Source organism: Poecilia reticulata, chromosome 12 (genome assembly GCF_904066995.2).
Source record: "Poecilia reticulata chromosome 12, P_reticulata-male-v2, whole genome shotgun sequence".
In the NCBI taxonomy this organism is placed as follows: Eukaryota; Metazoa; Chordata; class Actinopteri; order Cyprinodontiformes; family Poeciliidae; genus Poecilia; species Poecilia reticulata.
In genome coordinates, this window is record NC_088841.1 from 8,865,142 (window position 1) to 8,886,087 (window position 20,946).

The 20,946-nt window shown below is 37.0% G+C and overlaps 1 protein-coding gene across 2 annotated transcripts in view; it reads right to left on the reverse strand.

Annotated features, from left to right (window-relative positions):
- Positions 1-20,946, reverse strand: part of fibcd1b (fibrinogen C domain containing 1b) — a 151,462-nt gene that overhangs the window by 45,123 nt on the left and 85,393 nt on the right. For both annotated transcript variants that reach the window (XM_081613124.1, XM_081613125.1), the window contains one exon: positions 1,419-1,515. In XM_081613124.1, coding sequence (XP_081469250.1) covers positions 1,419-1,515 — 97 coding nt within the window. The remainder of the gene's footprint in view (positions 1-1,418; positions 1,516-20,946) is intronic.

Sequence of the window (20,946 nt, forward strand, 5' to 3'; positions counted from 1 at the left end):
ATTTTTTTATATTAAAACAGAAACAATCCCAATCCAAATTTTAAAATGCATCAGAAAATCTAACTACTCTCACTGCAAAATAAACATTACAACAAGAAATGTTACATTTCCTATAAATAAGTAATTGTTTCAATGATTTGTACATATACTTGGACTCACTGTGATGCTGAAGAACGAAATCCCTCTTGCAGACAAGTAAAGGCATTCCTAATTATTTATAACTTCATCCACTTTGACAGATGCTTCAGCAAGATCTAACAAGAGCAACCCCAAAGAGCGGAGCTGCAACCACCTTATTTATCACAATTTTCTGCATCACAAAAATGTTCATTTTACCAGGGATGTGCATTTCTCAACGCCGCTGTATCTGCATTGATGACACAATCTAAATGAAGTATTTTTGAGTGAATCCATAAATATAGACTTCCAAAAACTGTTTAAAATGTCCAGTAGTGCATTAAAAATATCTTAATTTGTTTGTATGTATTGTTGCTTTTGTTGAGTATGTCAAATCAAAGGTACTTACAGACTTTGAAAACAAAAACTGGTGCAAGCCTAGTTAGCTATACCTTTCATTTTCATTCCCATAATCATTTAAATGACATTTAAATTAAATTCTGATCTCTATAATTTCATATCAGACTACAGTCTTGAACTACATGAATTGTTTTAAAGACATTTTATGTCTTTAAAACTTTTATTATTATACTTCGTATGCCCTTCTCAGATATTGTGCATATGTTTGATGATGAGAATAAGCACAGCGCAGGTAATTTGTAATATGAAAATCTGATTCAATTCACATGTCCAGAAGATGCAGCTAATGCTGAACTGTCTTGAACTAAGAATTTGGCTTTGGAAAAGCTAAATTCTTCAGCTGAAGGCATTCGTCTGTTGGCAGTTTCTCCTTGTCAAATTTCAGGACAAATGTAATGTGGTGCCAGCAAAATTATTAATCACTGAAATGTTTGTAACACTAAAATAGGAAATCATTCTGAGGTGCTTTTGGCATATGAAAAAAAATGAAGAAAAAAACAAAAAAACAAGGCGGCATAAATTTGTTGTTGTATTTAATAGGTGTCATGTTTATTAAAGCAGTTTCTAAAGTGGTTTTCCTTATTGATACTCTTAAAGGCACAATGAAATTAACGATGACACAAATTTAAAATAAATATTCTATATTGACTATTTGTTTTATGTTGGGTATTATTCTATCTTGCTCCACTAACTTACTTTCTTCTCTCTCTGAGGCAGAGTGCTGCACTTCTGCTGCCTGTCACTATAACGTCGTGGCTAAAGGTGCAGTGCATCCAACCTAATCCGACTTTCTGTGATTTCGCTTCACTTGAATTTGCAAGCCCCATTGCACATATGCGTTTTCTCACACGGTGCCAAAAACCACTAAATGATTCACTTACCTAGCCAGTGTTCTCCGGTGATTTTGCCAAATCCTTCACGGTATGACTCCCATCCCCTGAAGAAGTTAACCGAGCCGTCCTCCCTGCGCTGAATCACCTAAACGATCGAGACAGCAAGACGAGAGACAAAGAGGTCAGATGGTTTTTCATCTCACACAGAGCGCTTCATCATCCTTTATGATGAGTCATTCTCTGTCCCACTGGTCGTCGCTAAGCTCAAGTAGAACTAAACTAAATGAACTCATAAATGCTTGCTCTTTCGCTAATGAATAATGCAAACGCTCTCTCCGCTAAAAAGGCAATTTGTTGGAAGCTAATAAAGAGAATCCATTAAATCTTGACTGACTTTGAAACAAATTGCCATAGAATCTGCATACTTTGTTGAGATTCCAGAACAGAGATTATGTTCATAAAACAATGATTCTGAACACGCAGACACAAATGCTTCAGTAGGAGGAAAGAAAAAAAAATGCAATTATAAGCAAATAGATTTTGCACATGCATCACATGCATCGGCGCCTCCTGTTAAAATATCAACCAAAACTGCTGACGTGACACGCTGACAAAAAGAAATTAGAAACGTGTTCCTCAAGAAGAAAATGTGTGAATATAACTGGGGAGCTACGTTTAGAGGGGTGTGCAAATGTTTTAAAAGCAAACGAAATTCCTTGAGACGGCGCATCTTCGCCATGAATAATCCCCCAACATTTCCAAAGAGTACCAGATGGCACAGACGGCCATTTTTCCTTTCAACATCTGCACCGACAAAGAAATCCAGCTGAGCAACAGCAATTATCCCCATTATACCACGTAACAGTCTTTTTCTCTAATATGTTAATCATCATTTATCCACATCATCTTCATAGGTGCAGCTTTTTATTTCCTGTCAACATAAAGGGAACGTGAATTTTGTATTCTTTTTATCACATCAAAAACGATTGTCCTCTAACCTTTATTTTTACAGTATCATTACAAATCTTGGGATTGGAACAAATGGGGATATAAACGTGACATCCTACCATGTCGCCTTACTTGAATTTGCTGGGATTCTGAAGGAGATGCGGCCTGTGTTTCTGGAAGTAGTGTGCTTAATTAAAAAAAATAAAAAAATAAAAAATCCTGTGATTGAAGTGACTCAATCACAGGATTTTTTTTTTTTAATTCAACTATTTGGATGGGTAATCAAATACATTTGGTATTATAGTCGACATACACAATAAAATCCACAAACTGCACCCCCTTTAGTGTGTGGATGAATTTTATTTGAAAACTGCACCTTGACCACAGGAAGCCACAAACAAATTTCTGATATAATATTAACTGTATGTTTGAATTCGTAAACTTCAAATTAATTGGTTTTTCTGGAATAATAATTTATACATTTTCAATGGGATTAAAATCAGAGCAACTCCAGGTATATATTTATCCAAATGTATCAAAGCCAGAAACCATTTTTATGGGTGTTTATGGGATTATTTACCTGTTTTCCTAACAAGTGTACTGTTCAGTAACTTCAAAAAGTTTTGAGGAAGTGCATTCACCTCGTTCACAGTACTAATGGTAGCAAAACAGAACTGTTTTGTGCTTTCTAACCATTCTTCTTGTGATTGTGACAAAATAATTTACTCCTCCCCTCATCCTGAGTCTGTATTTTTAATTTTATTAAGTGCTGCTGGAAAAAAGATTTGCAATAAATCTGCTCATGTACACTCAATCTTGTTTTTCTGGTTCCATCTTGTAGGAGGCCACCCAGAGAAGAGAACAGCTCATATGTATAATTAAAAACCTGAAATTAATATTACATTTGTACTTATGATACGCCTGTCTAAATCTCTGATAGAAACTGCAAGCAGGCTCTGGCTTAATCTTGTCCAACATAAAAAACGAAAGAAAAAAGGCTGTGAAAAACAGAGCTATCTGGCAGCGGACTTCAAATAACGTGGTAAATTTAAAGTGCAATAACGTTACCGTCCAGTCCAACTGTCAGGATTCTTTTTCTTTTTTTTGTTCACAGTAAAAACTCCTAAAAACTACAAGAAGGTTTGGTCTTGGTGTGTTATATCGCTGCTGTTGAAGTTTAAGATTATAGACAACAAAGGAAACCTTGTGCAACCTTCAAAGATGCAACAGGGCTTTGTTAAAATAGCAGTGGTTCATGCATTGGGGGTAAAACCAGGTTTTATTGACCTGTAAAGAATAGTCACTTGGCTTACAAAATTCATGTACCACCAATAAAACAACAAACAAAACCTTCTTCACATGCGCCTCACTGTAGCACACTGACTGCCCAGTCGCATTTCTCATTACGGCGAGGATATAACCTGGAGGACATCGCTCTTCCTGTCCGATTGAATTGACTGTGTTTTATTGAGCATTTACCGTTTGCTGAAAAACAGTAAATGCTCATTTTAACATAGTTATCCTCACTTAAATAAGGCACAACAGAGATTTTAATCTGAAAGAGGAGATGAAATCAAAAGTTAAAAGGCATACAAAAACGGCTGTTTACATCCACTGGCGTTTTGTTCTTGAAATTGCAATCAAATGCTATTATTCAGCCCCCACTAATGAGGTTTGCAGTGGAATACCTGCAGTGATGTCAATCCGCCGTTCCTTTGTTGTGGAAATCTCAGGAGGGTGCTGAAGGTTAGCAGGCAGACATGAGGTCTAGCCCACCTGTTCCTTTTCACTGATTTATTGTGTCAAGTTTTTTTATTATTATTTTTCTACATGAGACAACTTCTCTGCCTTCAAGCAACGGCCCTCCCTATCTTACTACCTGTCTACATTTCACCCTCCTGCAGTCGAATGAGCTGACAGAGAAGAAAACTATTTTATAGCTAAAATGACATTTTCTTTCAATACATCTGTAACTGTTAATGTCTCCTCCTCTGGTTCTCAAAGTATCAAGTTTAAGAGGCAAAAATCATATAATGTGTCAGTGAACATATAAAAGGAAATGATGTCACGGAACACTTTCGGAAGATGATCCTGGATTACATTGTGAGAGGAAAATACCCAGATACAACAGTGTGCGTTGCACAAAAATGAGAACCTGCAGATGAGTCAAATCTGCAAATTAGACTTAAAATAAAAGTCCTTATATTGGATGCTCAGCCTAGAAATGAGCTCTGGGATTTGAGTGTCATAAATAATCTTTATCTCAGCAAGAAAGTGAGGATCATTTGAGAAAATGATTAACATTTTTCCTTCTGAATTACCGAAGTGTGTACAAATGACTGGTTGTCATGGTAATTTTAGGCACAGAACATATGAATGCCTTGTCATGATTTCAACAGTATATGCCAGAAAATGTAGTAAAATTTGCTTTCAAGTTCACTTTTTTTAGAGCTATTGATGCCATCAAGAGACTGAAAAAAACATAATCTTCCTAAGTATTTTGTCCTGCTTCTAGTGTAAATATCTTAATTATTGTTGATTATAGATCAAGCATTTGTTCCACTGGCAGATAAGACAGATAAGATGTTTAGTTCTAAATGTGCTCAAGTCATATGGAGCTCAGTTTGAGAGACATCCATGTGGTCATAATCACTGGCAGAAGTTCCACTGTCCCTCTCTTGCATTTGCTCAAAAGTAACTTTTAAGTTAGTTTTGCCTTTTGCATTTCAGGTGTACTAAAATATTCGAAACCTTCTTTTTGTAAAAATATGCATATGATTTAATACTAATGTTCTATTAAAGTTTATAAACACTGTTCATGTTAGCTTTAGCTTGAAAATGAACATATTGATGTCTCTCAAACTGAGCTCCATATGACTTGAGCACATTTAGAACTAAACATCATATCTGTCTTGCTTTTGAGCTAACGATGCTAAAAACAAACTTTTGGTTTGTAAAAAGAAGTAGCAATCATAGTTAAATTAATTAAAAATTTGATTTTAATTGGTGTTGACCCATTTCTACTTTTCATCTTGGGTCATACATGCATATTTATGTTTCTGGCGGGGTAAATATAATACCTTATTAACATTAAAAATAATCCATGGCGGTTACAAACAGATTTTTTATGTTGAATATTCTGTACAAGATGAAGATATTTAATATCCGGGCCATCGGGCAGTGCGAGCATAGCGCAGACAAACCCGTATACGTGGCCATCACTGGTTTAAGTCCTGGCCCAGTGACCTTTGTCGCATGTCTTTCCTCGCTCGCACAACCCACTTTCCTGTCTGACCACTCTCAAGGCCACTAGAGCCGATAAAACCTAAAAAAATAAGAAGAAAGAAAGATATTTAATATCCATATATCTCTATGCTTGCTTATATCTGCAGGATTGCAGAGAGGACCGGTACATATCTCCGGAAATCAATCCGTGAGAGGTGGGATGCACCCTCTACCCATTTATCACAGGGCAATGGAGAGAGAACAAACCACCCAACTTGCAAAGATTTACTACTAAAGTCAATTTTCAGTAACATATTAACCTCGCATGAATATTTTGGACAATGCAAATACCCACAGCTGAATTACTCTTGCTTTTACAGGGTTGGGGAACTTTCTGCAAATTCATATTAGAGAGTTCAAACTGGACTTAGAAAAAAGATATTTTTAGCGCATCTGCTCCATGGGCACGCCTGTAATCAAAGGTGGATGAATCATTTACAATAACCTTAGTTTGTAATGCTCCAACATGCACAATTAATAACACAAATTGACTCCTGGATAAAGTTGCCATACCGATCAGTACCTGCCCATGTTTGGAGAAAAAAAAAAAAGGGTCAAACTGAACTGTGTGCAGCTTTTTGGACCACAGTGACAGAGGTTCATAGCAATGTTCCACTGCCACCAAAGAAGTGCAGGATATTATGTTATTTTTTTGTTGTCCTTTTTGTTCAGCAAGTTAGACTTCTGTCTAGGGCTGTGTAATAATATCAATTTTGCGATATATATCGATATTTTCTTTGCTAGAAAAAACATTGACATTCATCTGTCACCTTGCTCACTCACTGCTTGCTTTGCCGGGAGAGTGATTAGGTCATCAGGCTTAGTGATTCCTTCAGATGTTAAGTGTCAAGGTTAAAAAGGTATCAAACTATTCAGAGCAGGGTACTTGGTGCACTTTATTTACTTTACAAATGCATGTAAGCTACAGTTTGTACTGTTTCAATTAAAAGAAACATGTTTTATCACCACTACTTCGATTCATTTTGTCCAGTTGTCGACTTTAAGTCTGTCTCCATGTCCAACCAGAGCCAGGTATTGTGTAGTTGGTGCTTTTAATCAGTTTTCATTTAAATTAATTAAATCCAACTCTATAACAGTCACAAAATGTCACCAAAATCACCCTGTCCCTCTAAAAATGTTCAGAAAATTGCAAAAGTGTATTAAATTGTATCGTTTGCTGAGCATCACAATATATATTGTATCGTGAGCAGAATATCGTGTATCGTATCATAAGATTATTGTATCACTACAGCCCTACTTCTGTCCAGCTGTTTTTATTGTGTATTTCTAGGATGATAGACGTAATAAAGCTACTATATGTTTCCTCCCATGTTTCTATGAAGTCACAGTTGACGTAGACTATGAAGTCATGCAACCTCTGATACAATCTCAAGGACTGTAGATATCTTTTAATGCCATATGTGTGCTTTAGCAAACGTTTCTGACCAGCACTTTCACTTGAAGATTGTCTGCAGCAGCAACTCTTGTATGAACCAGACACTGCTGGTGCACACCAGTTCTAAACATCTTCATCCATCCACAAGAGTGGCTACATGGGATCATGGTTCACAGTAGCAGTGAGAAACTGCCTGTAATTATACAAAGCTGGACTCAACCTCAGTAGTTCAGCTCATATTAGGGTCAGCACTCTTGTCTTGCTGGCGATGCTCCCCATATGTCAAGACTTTCTGCAAGATGCGAGAGAAAATCTGAGGTTTAATTTCATGTTGACCCTGAAGGTTGGATTCTGTGAGGTCTTGACACACCAAGCAATGTCTCTCATGTTTCAAGAGTTTATCTGGAACAGGGGGGACGGAGGACATGTTGAAGTGGGTACATGTGTCAGATTGAGCAACTCAGAAATATGCATAGTGAGACCAATATATGGGGAAGTGTTGTGTGATCTTGTATCAGATTATCAAAAAATGTGACAGTATTACAGGTTGTGCACATAGTTAAAACTTGTCTATTCACTTTTATGTGTACAGAGGTTGTTCACTGTATTAACCGTCTTGCTATTTTTTTCCCCAACTGAGAGGGACTGAAAGCACCATAGCTGACTTAAGGTACATAGAGAAATCTGCCATGTTAATTAAAAAAAAACAACAACTCTTCAGACATCAGAAATAAAGTAGAAACATATGAAAAACAGCATTAGTACATCAGATATGGTATTAGTTCTTCTAATTTCAAAAATAACCTGATCAGGTACTTTATTTGGTAATGTATTTCTTCAGTTTGCAGAAACATTTTGACAAAAATAAACTATTTCTTTGGTTTTCAAAATGTCTACTTCTGTGTGTTGTGATTCCAGAAATCTGCTCCAAGTCAAAAAAGTATATATATATATATTTTTTTCTTTTTTTTCTGCAACTCAACAATAAAGCAGGCGGCGCTGAGCCGTATGGAGCAAAGCGTATATTCAAGACAATATACAACTGTGACCAACTACTCACTCTGTGAAGATATTGCTAGTATATAGAGGATATTGCACTGTGTGCAGCTTCTCTTCTGTTTACCTCATTTTTCTTTATAACGTATTTGTTTAGAATGACTCCCTGGCTGTGTACAGTCTTTGTGCATGACTTAAGCAATTACAGTTTCATGTTGTTTTTTTGGGGGGGTGGGGTAGCTTCAAATGATCCTTTGAAGGCATTCAATATATTTTATGTCTTTTAAAAGAATGAACCTGTCTTCATGGTGTTTTGATCCATTTGTAGGGTCTCATACCCCCTAAATCAAACTAAAATCAGACTTTGGAGAACCTCCCAAACTAAAAACCTGTTTCACAAAAAGACATTCGGACATTACTGCTGAAGTCTTTTACTTTAAATTGTGTATGGGTGTGTGTGTGATAAAGCATTTGTGCTCCATGCAGTGGTTTGTGTTTTTAAGTTAGAGTTGATAAGTACTGCACAGAGGGTAGGCATAAGCAGTTAGGATACATATAGATAGTTAAGGAGGTTATTTTTCTTGTGCGCACAGTTATGTTTTTTTTCTTTCTGCTGAAAGCAGTGTGGGCAGAAATGTTAGTTGGGGAATGCCAGGTCCTATGCTATAAATCCCTATACATCCAATTGTCTTATCACGTACAGTCCGTCTCCCCTATTCATCTTCTTTTTGATTTATGCTATCCAACATCATATGCAGCACATCACAGTTCACCCAGCGCAGAAACTTTAACCTCTGGCCGAAACTGACTCCTCTACCCATCACTCGTTTATATTGCTTTGCATTTTCCTTTTTATTGTCAGCCTTCAGAGTTGCATTTAATCACCGGCTAGTCTCTCTTTTGGGTCACAATTGTTTGTTGAGAACTTGCTTCAAAATCTGATCCACACAGTTGCGCAGAGAGTTGTCAGCACCACCAGATTGTCAGTTTCACCATTAAGGGAATACAATGTCTGTCATGCAGTTCAAGTGTTTGTCTGAAAATTTGCATGCTTGCACTTTTATGGCTGCTGTGCTTGCAGTGGCTAAGATTGCCTTTGTTTTATTGAGCCTTGGCTGCCGTGGCATCTCACCAGACCTCTTATACATGGATACAGGAATGTCGTTTCCACGGAGAAGCGACTTAACATCCCGACTGACAATTCCTTACACACAATGTCTGGCTAGGGAGCGGAGGGGGGGCTCTACTTCACATCAAAGGAGTTTTAGAGAAGGTCACAAGCTATTTCTGCAGGGCAGGCGACGTTTCAGGCATGCACATATAGCCCAGTCAGATCTGCTGCTGTGACAGAGTAGCCGTTTTAGTTAAGCGCTGAGCAAGAACTTGCATACACTGCCTAAAGTACAAATTGCAAAAACTGAGCTAGAAAAAAAAAAAAAATCCATAGTTGAAGATGGGTCTATGTTCATTTTGTACAAGCAGCACAGTTGATATTAACAGCTACTGGAACCACGACTAAATATATATTTGTTCTCCTGGGACAGATAAACATGTGATGTTTCAAGAATACTCATTCTAGTTCATGTATCTGTTTTTATCGCAGTGTTTCTCCTTGTGTTTGACATTAGTACAGTCAATATTAGGAAGAACTGGGGGATGGCGGTTATTTGCTCTCATTTTGAAGCTCTTAAACCCTTCATCTGTTACCCACATATTACACGTTTGACTTAATCGATTTCTTTCCCACGGTTCCTCGGGTACCCAAATCTTTTACAAGCAGCTCCCACTTAATCCGAAAGTACAAATAGCCCATCTTACCACGGCAACCTTTTCAGAAATTAGCTTGGTACAGCCTTGCATGTTTCCAGTGACGACACGTCAGTGTTAGGAAAATTTAATTTCTGAAGCCCACAATATTGTGAGATTTCATTGTTATTGCATAAATGCACCCTTTTGTATCAACAGCATAGCCTTCTTTATGTTTTAGCAATATAATAATGTGTGTAGCCAAGTCCTCTGCATCACTGTGAAACTGTTCATAAATGGTTTCTGTTGATTAGGAGAAACGCTGCAGTGGAATATCTTATCTTGAAGTTGCTAACATGTTTACTTGTTATGTAAGTTGAAAATTGTTCCTCTAATGTCTGTCCTTTTTGTAGATTTTCTGAGTACTGAAGATGTTTATTTTTGACTTAAAGTACAATTTCAGCTTTGGTCTTTTGTGCTGAACAAAACAAAATCACAGTCATTTGAAACTTGTTATGAAGAGGAGATGCTTTGTGCATAATATGATAAAACCTGAGTTCAGCAAATGTAGCAGAAAAGAGAGAAGGATTTTGAAGAAAATGTTTATGAAAGAGCTGCAAATTGTGATCAAATGGTGACTAGAATAGACTGGACTGAGTTTGACTGAATATCTAAGAGTTGAAAACTAAAAGTCCAATCTTTGTCTTATGAATATACTTTATTATATTTATGCTGACTGCACCATACATTGGCACTAACAGAGGACAGTGGCAGCACACTATTCAATGTGAAGTTGTTACTGTGGGAAGAAGAGTAGGCTGAGTAAGATTTAAGACACCTCTAAAAAGAAAACTATTTTCTACAGAGACCTGCAAACTCTTTATTCAAGCCCCAACTCAAACAGAATGTGAAACTTTAAGAGATAAGAAAAATCTGAAGACATTACATAAGTTGTGTCCTGGTTTATCCTTTAAATGTGTCTAATCTCTGTCAAAGAACATGTTGGGCTAGGAAATCCTGACAGTCCTTTAGAAAGTCGGTCTGTACTCACCGAGGAAGGCACACACACACACACCCACACTCACACGCACGCACGCACGCACGCGGTTTGCTGTCAGTAATTCTTCCCATTCTAGTTATGGTCACGAATATAAGATGTTAAGTATAAATAGAGAGCTATCAAAAATATTTGGTTCCCGACAGATTGTGCTTGTGTGTCTCATAATGAACTAATTTTGCTATGAAATAAAGGTAACCTGAATCTACACAAACTCCTATTTTCACATGATTTTATTATGAAAGTAAAATATATCAAAGCCAACAAGGTCTTATATGAAAAGGTCCCAAAGCAGCAAGCCAACCTCAAACCAACATACTTCCACCAGGTTTGACTATAGGTGTAATGTTTCTATTTGTCTTAATGGCATATTAGTTTTATATCAGATGCAACAGGTCAGACACCCTTCAAAGAGTTTCATTTTCTGTCTTGTCATTCCACATAATACTTTGGTGAAGGTTATGGTGAGTCTACATACCTTAGAAAAGGATTTGAAAACTTTTATAGACAAATAGAGTTCAATTATTTCTTTAATATTTTTTAAATTTCTACAGATTTGGGCATGGTGTGTTTCTATTTAAAATATTTTAGCCTTCTTTATGTTATGAAAAAGTTCTGTTATACTGATTTACTGAATATGCAGGTTAGGCAGCAATGAGTGGAATTAAACTCAGCTTTCAAAAAAACCCCCCAAAAAACATGGTGAATCACAGTTATTTCATGGTTAGAAAAGGGAAGCAATTACCTTTTCAGATAAGACCAGTTTGGTTTGGATACACCTTTTTCGCTCTACAAATGAAATAGTTTTTAAAAGCAGTATTCTACAGTATAACAACTTGACAATTTGCTTGATGATCTGAAAAAAAGAAGAAAAAACTGAATAAAATCTGTGGAAATGCCGAACCACAGCGCTAAGTGCTCAGAAAGGCAATCTAGAAGGTCTTTCTTCTAGTATAAACATGCTAAGATGACTCAAATTCTGATTCATCCCAAAAGTAGAAAAAAAAACAAAAAAAAACAACAAAAAAACATTTTGTTGTTTACACAAAACCAATACTGGCTAAAATCAGTGAAAGTATATATATATATAACATGTTAGAAAGTCAGATGTGGAAAATAAGACAAAATCAGAGAACCAGTTTTCCATCTCTTGAGAATCGAGCACATCTGCAGCAGCACCATCCAGATGACTTTAAATAATTATATTCGAGAGGCACAGCAGTTGCCTCACAAGTATAAAGTACTGCACTGTAAAAAAAATCTCTCTTGTATGATTCCTCCTGAGTCAAGTAAACTCTCATTGTTGAGGCCCCATTCAAATCCCTATCACCTCTCAATTCTCGACACGTATGAACAAAGACAAAAGCTTTACAGAAAGAAGTCTGTAGAACAATTTAAACATATCATATGCGCACAGAAATAATTACAACACGCATACGGAGCATTGTGTTTTGCTACATGGTCAGACTGAGCTTCAAGTAAACCGTTTCAGCAGAAAACGGTAATGACCAGCAGGCGTTAACAAGCCAATCCGCAATCCTTAACGACCATCTCGCCCAACGCTTTCTCAAGGGGCGCTTGCACTGGCATGATCACATTAAGCTGCCTGTAATCTCTGCAGTAGATGAAGGCTACTTAACAAGCAGCTTTAAGCTCTTCAGCAGGCTTTCTGTCAACTACGGGGAGCCTGCAGCCTGCACAGACGGACACCCGAACCGACAGAGAAGTACACAGGAAAGAATCAACACCAGCACTCCAAAGCTGATTCTGGGAGATTTACAATCTGGCACGTCACCGCGTGGAAAACAGGAAGCGTGCCAATAGCTTGTTAGCTCCTGGCATTTACGCACAGTGAGCACACTATGTTCGTATGTTTGGCGCATTGGCAACAGATGTCACTTGATGATAGTCTGTGGTGGCTACAATAAAATCTTCATATGATTACAAACCTCCACCCATAAAGAAATGAGGAAAATGTAAGTACCATGGGACTTGCTTTTATGCAGCAAGTCCCGTGAAATATTCATACAAAGATGACAAAACTAGATTTAAAAAATTATGTGTTAAAATTTTACATGCAACACATATTTGAAATGAATCAATATTCTATTTTATTCACCATGATTAGCAAAATAGGCTAGCAGATATGAAAAACTAGTAAATAGTCAAATGACCTTGATTTTTCTTGCACTCATTACTTTGCTTTTCATTCCACATCTAGCTAATTACTTGTGAGTTTTAGGTTGTGTTATGGCTCCTAAAAGTGTTTATATCCTCACAACAATTTTACATCGCAACTCAAAAGTCTACATGGATTTGAAATGATAGACAAACATCAAGTTGATGATTATTAAAGAAAACAATTAAAAAACAGTATATGGTTTTCACAATGTTTTTATTTTCATCCTTCTTTGCTCTGATACACTTTGGTGAGTCAGTTTTGCCTCTAAAAATCACATTATTTGATTATATTAAGTAGTAAATGGGTCCAACTGTGCAAAATTTAAACTCATCATGACCACAGCTGTGCTGTGAAGACCTAAGATGATTGTTAGAGAACAGACAGGTTTGGGATGAATGTGGGAGAGGTTTAGTGCAGGATTAGGCTATAAAACGTTCAAAATGTCACTCTTTGTAAGCAAAACAATTTGTGAGATGGAAAAGGAATATTGTAGATTGCCTCGAACAATTCATGGGCAATAATTCTTGTTCTTGGCAGCATCATTGCCTCAAAATGCAGGAAACTATATAAAAGGCAATCCTGAAAGAAAACATGTAAAAGGCAAAGATTCACCTTAAAATTAATTGTAATGTCTCAGTCAAAAACCACCCCTGCGACAGACTGGCGACCTGTTCAGGGTGACCCTGCCTCTCGCCTGGAACGATAGCTGGAGATGGGCACCAGCAACCCTCCTGACCCCACTAAGGGACAAGGGTGTAAAGAAAATGGATGGATGGATGAATAGACAAAATCCAACAGATTTAATGGATCCAAAAGAGAATCTGTGGCAAGATTTAAAAAAATGTCACCAACATAACTAAGCTGAGATTTAGCTATGCTACAAAGAATGGGGAAAAACTTCAACTACTAAATGTGGCAACAACTTGTAACACCGTCAGTTTTTGGCTTTAAAATGGTTTTAAAATTTAACTTTTTTAAAACACTGGATCAAACATTTCTGAGAGACTGAGATTCTTAAGGAAAATTTTAATATTCTGCATACAAAAACCATTAAATGTGATCCACACAGATGGGAGAAAAAAATAATTCAGTACAATAAAAACAGCCTGAAAATGAGGCAAAAATGAAGCATGCTTTTTGGCAGCTAAAACTGGGATGAACAAGAAGATGGATCAATGAGGACCGCAGAGCAACTGCAAGCAATTTGATAATGTTGTTGAAGGTATTGATATGGTAACAAATGCTGCAGCAGGTGATGAAGGCACTCATAAATTCAGAGCACCAGGCACAAACGTTATCTTCAAACAAGACTGCGAACATCTGTCAGGGAGCACTTTAATAATCCAATCACCAAAACTGATGTGGTCCAAACACAGCAGCAGCGGCAACAGTGAAGGAGAACAGAGAGAAAAACAATACGAAACAATTTTTCTCTTTATTGTCTCACACACACGTACACCACAAAGTACGTTCTGCATTTATTTAACTTTTTTTGTTTTTTACTGGCTTTCAGCACCAGATCTGATTACTAAAGTAAAAACAAAACTGGTTGCCTTGTAAGGTTCGTGGAATAAAAGAAATTAGATTAGCTCTCATAGATCTCAGCTGAGACACAGAAACGGTAAGCAAAAAATGTGCCCAGCACACCAACGACCAATGAGTGGATACGTCCTCATGCTTATTTCCTATTCAATTTAATTTAAACAATGTGTAGCATCCTGTACATTTACTCAAATTCTTGCAACGCAATCTTAGACCTAGGAATGGAAGAAGTCACACTGAGTAGGTTTATTCAGTGGGGAAGAAAAAAAAATTGCAAAAAAAAAAAAATTGCAACATGCAGTGGCACCCCACAGTGATCCAAATAAAGTAAATTAATTTAAAGTGTTTTGGAATTTATGCTCTACTTGTTCTAACTTGCTCAAAATGTTAAGGGGCTTCTAGAAATCGTTTACAAATTTGATTTCTTTATTATAAGTAGGATGTAACACAGAGGCCCTTTGCAAGTTCAGATGCTAAACAATTGCTATTCACCTTAAGTTGAGAAGTAATATAAAAAGAAGGGATGGATGTTTTAGCCTTGGATGTGTGGAGGTTTGGCATATGGAGAGATGCACACTGTGCATTCCCAGAAATAGTTAAAAAAACATAAAAAAAAAAAACAACATATCCACTGATGCATTGGACTGCGGTGAGTTTGTCTTTTTAAGGGTTCTCCAATCTATGTTCCATCTGCTTTTGGCACCAAGCAGAATCCCTGAAACTTGCAGGTCTAGTTGTGAGTCTGGTCATATAGCAGATGGGAAAAAACCATAAAATAGCTGTACGTTGCCGCAGCAGGCCTTTTACAGATCTCTAACCTTTCCTCACATAACCTGCACACGGCTCTAATGGCACTAATATCCAAAAGGACACGCCTGACACTAGGAGTGATAATGCAGCAGAAAGCTCCTGCTCTCCTCCCGCCCCTCTATCCTTTCTCTTTATGCCAGTTCTGGAGTGTAAAACAAAACAAAAAAAAACAAAACAAAAAATGTGTGTGCATCCTTATAAAAAAAAAGTATGAATATAATAAGCACCTGAAAATCAGAGTAAACGCCTGTGATGAATGTGATCCTGGTGAATGGTAATATGCGTTGAACTGAGCCAATATTCCACTCTGAAATTAACCACTTCATCTTTGAAAAATAACACACAGACATAGGACTAGTATGCACAAACATCTACCCTGGATTTGCTTTATTTTCAATCGAATAAACAAGCAGATAAAATATTGAAGACCCAAGAACCGTAGAGATAGAGGAAAGCCTATGAAACACTCAAAAGGCACTCCGAGCCTCCACAGGAGGAACAGAACATGCACACAATCGTACATTCAATCTAAAACTTTTACATTTCAGTTCTTAGCTGAATGGGATTTTTTTTTTTTTTTTGTGAGTGATTGCTGTGCTTCTGATAAAAGCACCATTTGATAATGCAGAACCGCGCTGCACTCCGATATATCTGCACTCATTTATTATTAATAACGCTACGGTCATTTTTAGTCCCTTCCTTTTAACAAATAAAATAGTAATAATGGAAGATACTGCTCTGACCCAAGAGGCTTTATTCAAATGGCTTCTGAGAATCTCTTTACTAAAACATGACAGGACAGTCACCCGAAAGCACTAGATGGTAAGAGGTTGAATGTGTACAGCTTTTAGGATTAACTGTCCGACTGGATTAACTGTAAACACAAACGAACACATTTTATTGTCTGTGTGTACACATGACAGTTTCATTTGTATTCAGCTGCTCTGCTGAAATATGCTTTTAAACTTTGACTAATGCTAACGCCTGCATGCGGATTGTGTGGCGTGTGCTCTCGTGAGCCGAGGGGTGTGAGGCGCAGTAATGACATCTCTTTTCTTTTATGTCCTATCTGCCATCTTTGATTCTACCTCGATGGACCGACCGGGTCTCCAGAGCCTGAGTTACTGCGTCTGAGAAATATCGAGCAATTTCCTCCGACAACCATTCCCACCAATCCATAATGACGGTTTTTTTCTTTTCTTTTTTCTTCTTTCTCACTTGCTTAAAAATTGTCGTCTTCTAATAAGTGGATTAGTGCTAGGATTCATCTAGTGAGGTATTTGCTCCTAGAAAACCATTTCTGTTGTCATAACTCACTTTTTTATAGGACTTGATAAAGTATTTAAAAGGTTCTGATGCTTCAAAACTGTACTTAGAATCAGTGATATGGTTTTCTAGTAGTGTGGCGGGAAAAAAAAACCAACTAGCTGGATGTTCAATTTAACTTATTGGCATTATGTTTTGTTATAATACTAATAATATATATATATATATATATATATATATATATATATATATATATATATATATATAGAAAGATTTGGTAGAAAGATGCGACCTATTTGTTGAGAAAAACAAAATTTGTTTGTTGAGAAAAACAAAATTTAACCACAAAAAAAAAAAAAAAAATGAAATGGAATTTGCTACTGCATGTGGGAATCAATTTTTTACTGACTGAAATTTTCAATTTCTGACTGAAACAACTTCAAATTTAATATAAACACACTTTGCTTACATACTTGAATTTGATGACTAAACAAAAACAGCTAAAACAAATGTAAGGATTTTAACTTAATAATTGGTTGCATTACTGTGAAAATATTATAATGTTATTGGCTAACATCCGAGCTGCTTGCTCATTGACACCAGCACCTCTGTGACTCATGGATGGATGGCTACAGAAAAACTTATAACAATATTGGTTTTAAAATGGTCAAATTTCAATGACTTTATATGATCGGCTGCTAAAGGTTGCCATAGTTCCAAGATTTAGGTTATAACATCAAAGGTAAATGGAGCACATCATCAGTAGCCACTGGCACCTTTTTACTGGTTCACTGCTCGTTCTTTTGCTTAAACTGGGAATTCTTGAAAATCCTTTAGTGCACTTCTCTTATCAGCAGTACTTCTTCAAGGCAAAGCCTAATATGCTGAATTAGCATCAAAGCTAATTAACTTCATATTTAACATTTTAGAAAAGAAAAAAAATACATATATATTTCTCAGAACCACGAAAGGCAAGCCAACCACCCACTAATGGGACCTGCACTATGAGTTAAGAAGTTTTGTTTATAATTTATTGTTCTAATTATATCATTTTGACTGCATAAAGTGGATTTATGCAGTCAAATGTAAATGTAAAGTTAGAAAATTTTACATTTCCTAACTTGTATTCAGATATAAAGAAAAACATCTTACGTAGGTGAAAAAAAATAGAACTGCAAAAACCTCAAAACTTTTTGATACCTTTTAACACTGATTTGATTCAGCTAAACCTAGTTCGACGTTAAGCTACTTATTTTAGCTTGTCACTAAGGCAACGAAAGATGAAAATACGGTGACGGCAAAGGCAAATCAGAACCATCGCATTACCACGTCTCACATTCAGATAAAAATGAGAGGAATACTTACAGAAATAAAACATCTTTTTTTTCTTTTTTAGCAATTCTTTGCTCAGGTGGAAAGCAAAAGTAAAATCATTAAGGATATGCACTTTGATTTTTTTATTTATTTTTTATTTTTTGGAGACATAGTGATAGTACTGGGATTTGAAGCTGAAGTTGAGGGACCGGGATGAAGATAAGGAGGCTGTGTGTCTTCTAGTCTGAGCTGCAAAAACATTCTATCCTTTGCAAATCTGTATCACTTACTGGATTTTTTAAAATTTGTTTTAACCATGGGAGCCTGGGTATAAAGTAACAATGTGCTGTTCTTCAAAGATCTGAAGTTTCCATTGAAATTAGTTACTCAAAGATATACTGTCAAGCATAGAAAATGTTAGAAAAATGTCACTGTGTGTTCCATTTTACTGGATAATGAAGAGTGAACTATAAGGTCGCATGAACTGGATTACTTGCTATTGTGATGGTGTGCTTTGGAACATTGCAATGCTAAAATATTCTTCTCCTGCTAAACTCCTGGAGACAAGTCACTTTGTCCGTCTATATTTTATATTATTCACAGGCATTCAGAATCCTATTAAATGTGCAAAAAGTTGTGAGTCACCCAGTATTTCTTTATATTCCCTTCCAAAGGCCCAAACTCTCTGTAATTTTCAGAGGAACGGTTCAGATTTTCTCATCTATGACTCATTTCGGGATATGAAGGCTCTCTGGCAAAACTGGTTAACGTATACAAGGCAACAACAGCAGGAGAGCAGTTTTAAAAGGAAATGCATCTACGAATACAACACATACAGTTGCAGCACCAAGCCCAGCAGGGAACGAAAACCCAAAATTTAGTATCCTGGAAGATTTGAATAATGTGAAAAAGGTCATTACTGTAAAAATGACACAATCATGGGAAAGACTAAATAATTATACGTCCTAAAACTTGAATTGACATCCTTCACTAGAGGTCAGAAATGTACGTTTTAGAAGCCTAGCCTGTCCTTAAGGCATCCATTTTTGACTCATCTAATGGGATATTCTGATTTTTTGAGAAACAGAATTTTAAAATGGCGAAAGAAAAAGCATAAAAATATTTTACTCTATGTGTAATGAATCCCTATGAAATGACCGTTTCAAGAAATATTACTCTTCTGCACAATATTCAAATGTTTTGATATGTACCTCTGTGTGTGATTTTTATACATATTTTGACTCGACGGTTTTTACTTTTTAACATAATATAGCTTCAAGGACAAACAAACTGAAACTTGCATCACGTAAAACGTTCCTAATCTGATTTAAACAGGCAATGTTTTACCTCGTCTGAACAGAGACTAAGCTCCGAATGTTTTTTTTTTTTTTTTTAAATAAACACGAAACTTACTTTAGACTCTCACCATATAAAGCAAAACACAAACTCCAGAGAGACACCAGCAAGTTCAGCAAAGAGCATCCAAATCCAAAAGTACAGCAAGAAGCATCACTTAATGGATATGGCCTCTGGCTGGTTCAGTTCCCTGCTCCGTCTCTTCAGATTACTGCTTCAGATGTGTTTTGAGTGATTTCCCTTCTGTGTTAATACTCACAATCAGTGATTTTTTTTTTCTCTCGAGGTCCCTTTTGACCCGGAGAGATTCAGCCCACATGTTCAGCTCAAGTATTCCTCAGTTGTTCTTCAGATCTGCTCAAGCCCAAAAATACTACGTTCTTTTAGGATGTCATTTTTTTCTCTTCTTCTCTTAATCTTTGAATAAATCAGATAAGTGCAGTGAACAGTTATCTGCTCTTTTTCTGATCCCTGTGGGAAGCGCTTCACTTTTTTTTCAATTATTTGAAGCATTTTATTAAAAACTGATGAGGCAACTCTGTAAAGAAATCTGGTAATGAGTAATTTATCGAACGAGTGGCTGGGGCGACAAATATACCCCCAAGGCTTCATTATTCACTGAATAGTTTTATGCTTACATGAATCCAGAGGATAATCCCTCACTCCGGAAGTTTGAAGCACTGACTGTCTGTGGGTGGCTGTCCTAGGCTAGTTTTACCAGCTTGATTTTGAATCTAATGTGGCATTATGGAAAACAGCGCCTTTGATCATTTTGCCTTTTTTTTCCCCTTTTTTTTTCATGACTGCTTTAGGTTTGACTTTTTTGGGGGATTTTTTTTTTTTTCCCACTGAGCCTCTCACAACGAAGGACACATCTTTCATGTGAAAAAGAAACCAGATCTGCTTGGCGCGATGCATTCGGGTGCCGTCAGAGCCGCCACGCATTAAAAAAAAGAAACCTATTCTGAAAGGTCATAATTGACTGATGGTGTAATTGTACTGATTGGTATCAAAATCTAGAGCCACTTGAGATAACTCCATTATCTTCAAGGCTCCCCGAGAGCCCCCCCCAGTCTTTACTGCCAATACAGCAGAAAAGAAAGATTTTATTACAGGCCATTTTTGAAGTATGCCTTTACGGGGAGTAAGAAAAATGACATTCATGCTCCTCCGTTGTGTCTTTTATGTCCTGCTCGCACTTTCTCCCTCCTCAAACGGCTCATCGGTCCCCTCCCCCTTTTTCTTCTGAGTAACCTGCTCATCTTTCAGTCTGTCTGCAACAGTATGTCAAACCATGCTAATGAGGTGGCAGCATATGGCTCATTCCTTATTTAAGCTCAGCAGACAGTAAGCCACTCAGCTCCCTGAGAATCCTGCTACCTGCTCCTGTTGGACTACACAATGCTGATCTCCTAATGAGGCTCAGAGATTATCACAAGCAGCTCAACACTGCAGGCAGGATCAGTAGCTGCTTGTTATCGCCTCAATCTGAGCAGCTGTGAATATCCCTTTTTTTTATTTTTTATTTTTATTGGGCGGCACGGACAGCACCCCGCTAACTGAGAACAGCTCGGGGTTTGTGGCGTGCGGGGCTGCCTTCGCTTTGATTCAAACGGTAATTCACGCATAGATGGACGCGCGCAAACACATCCAGCCCCTGACGGGCTCGTACGTCGCT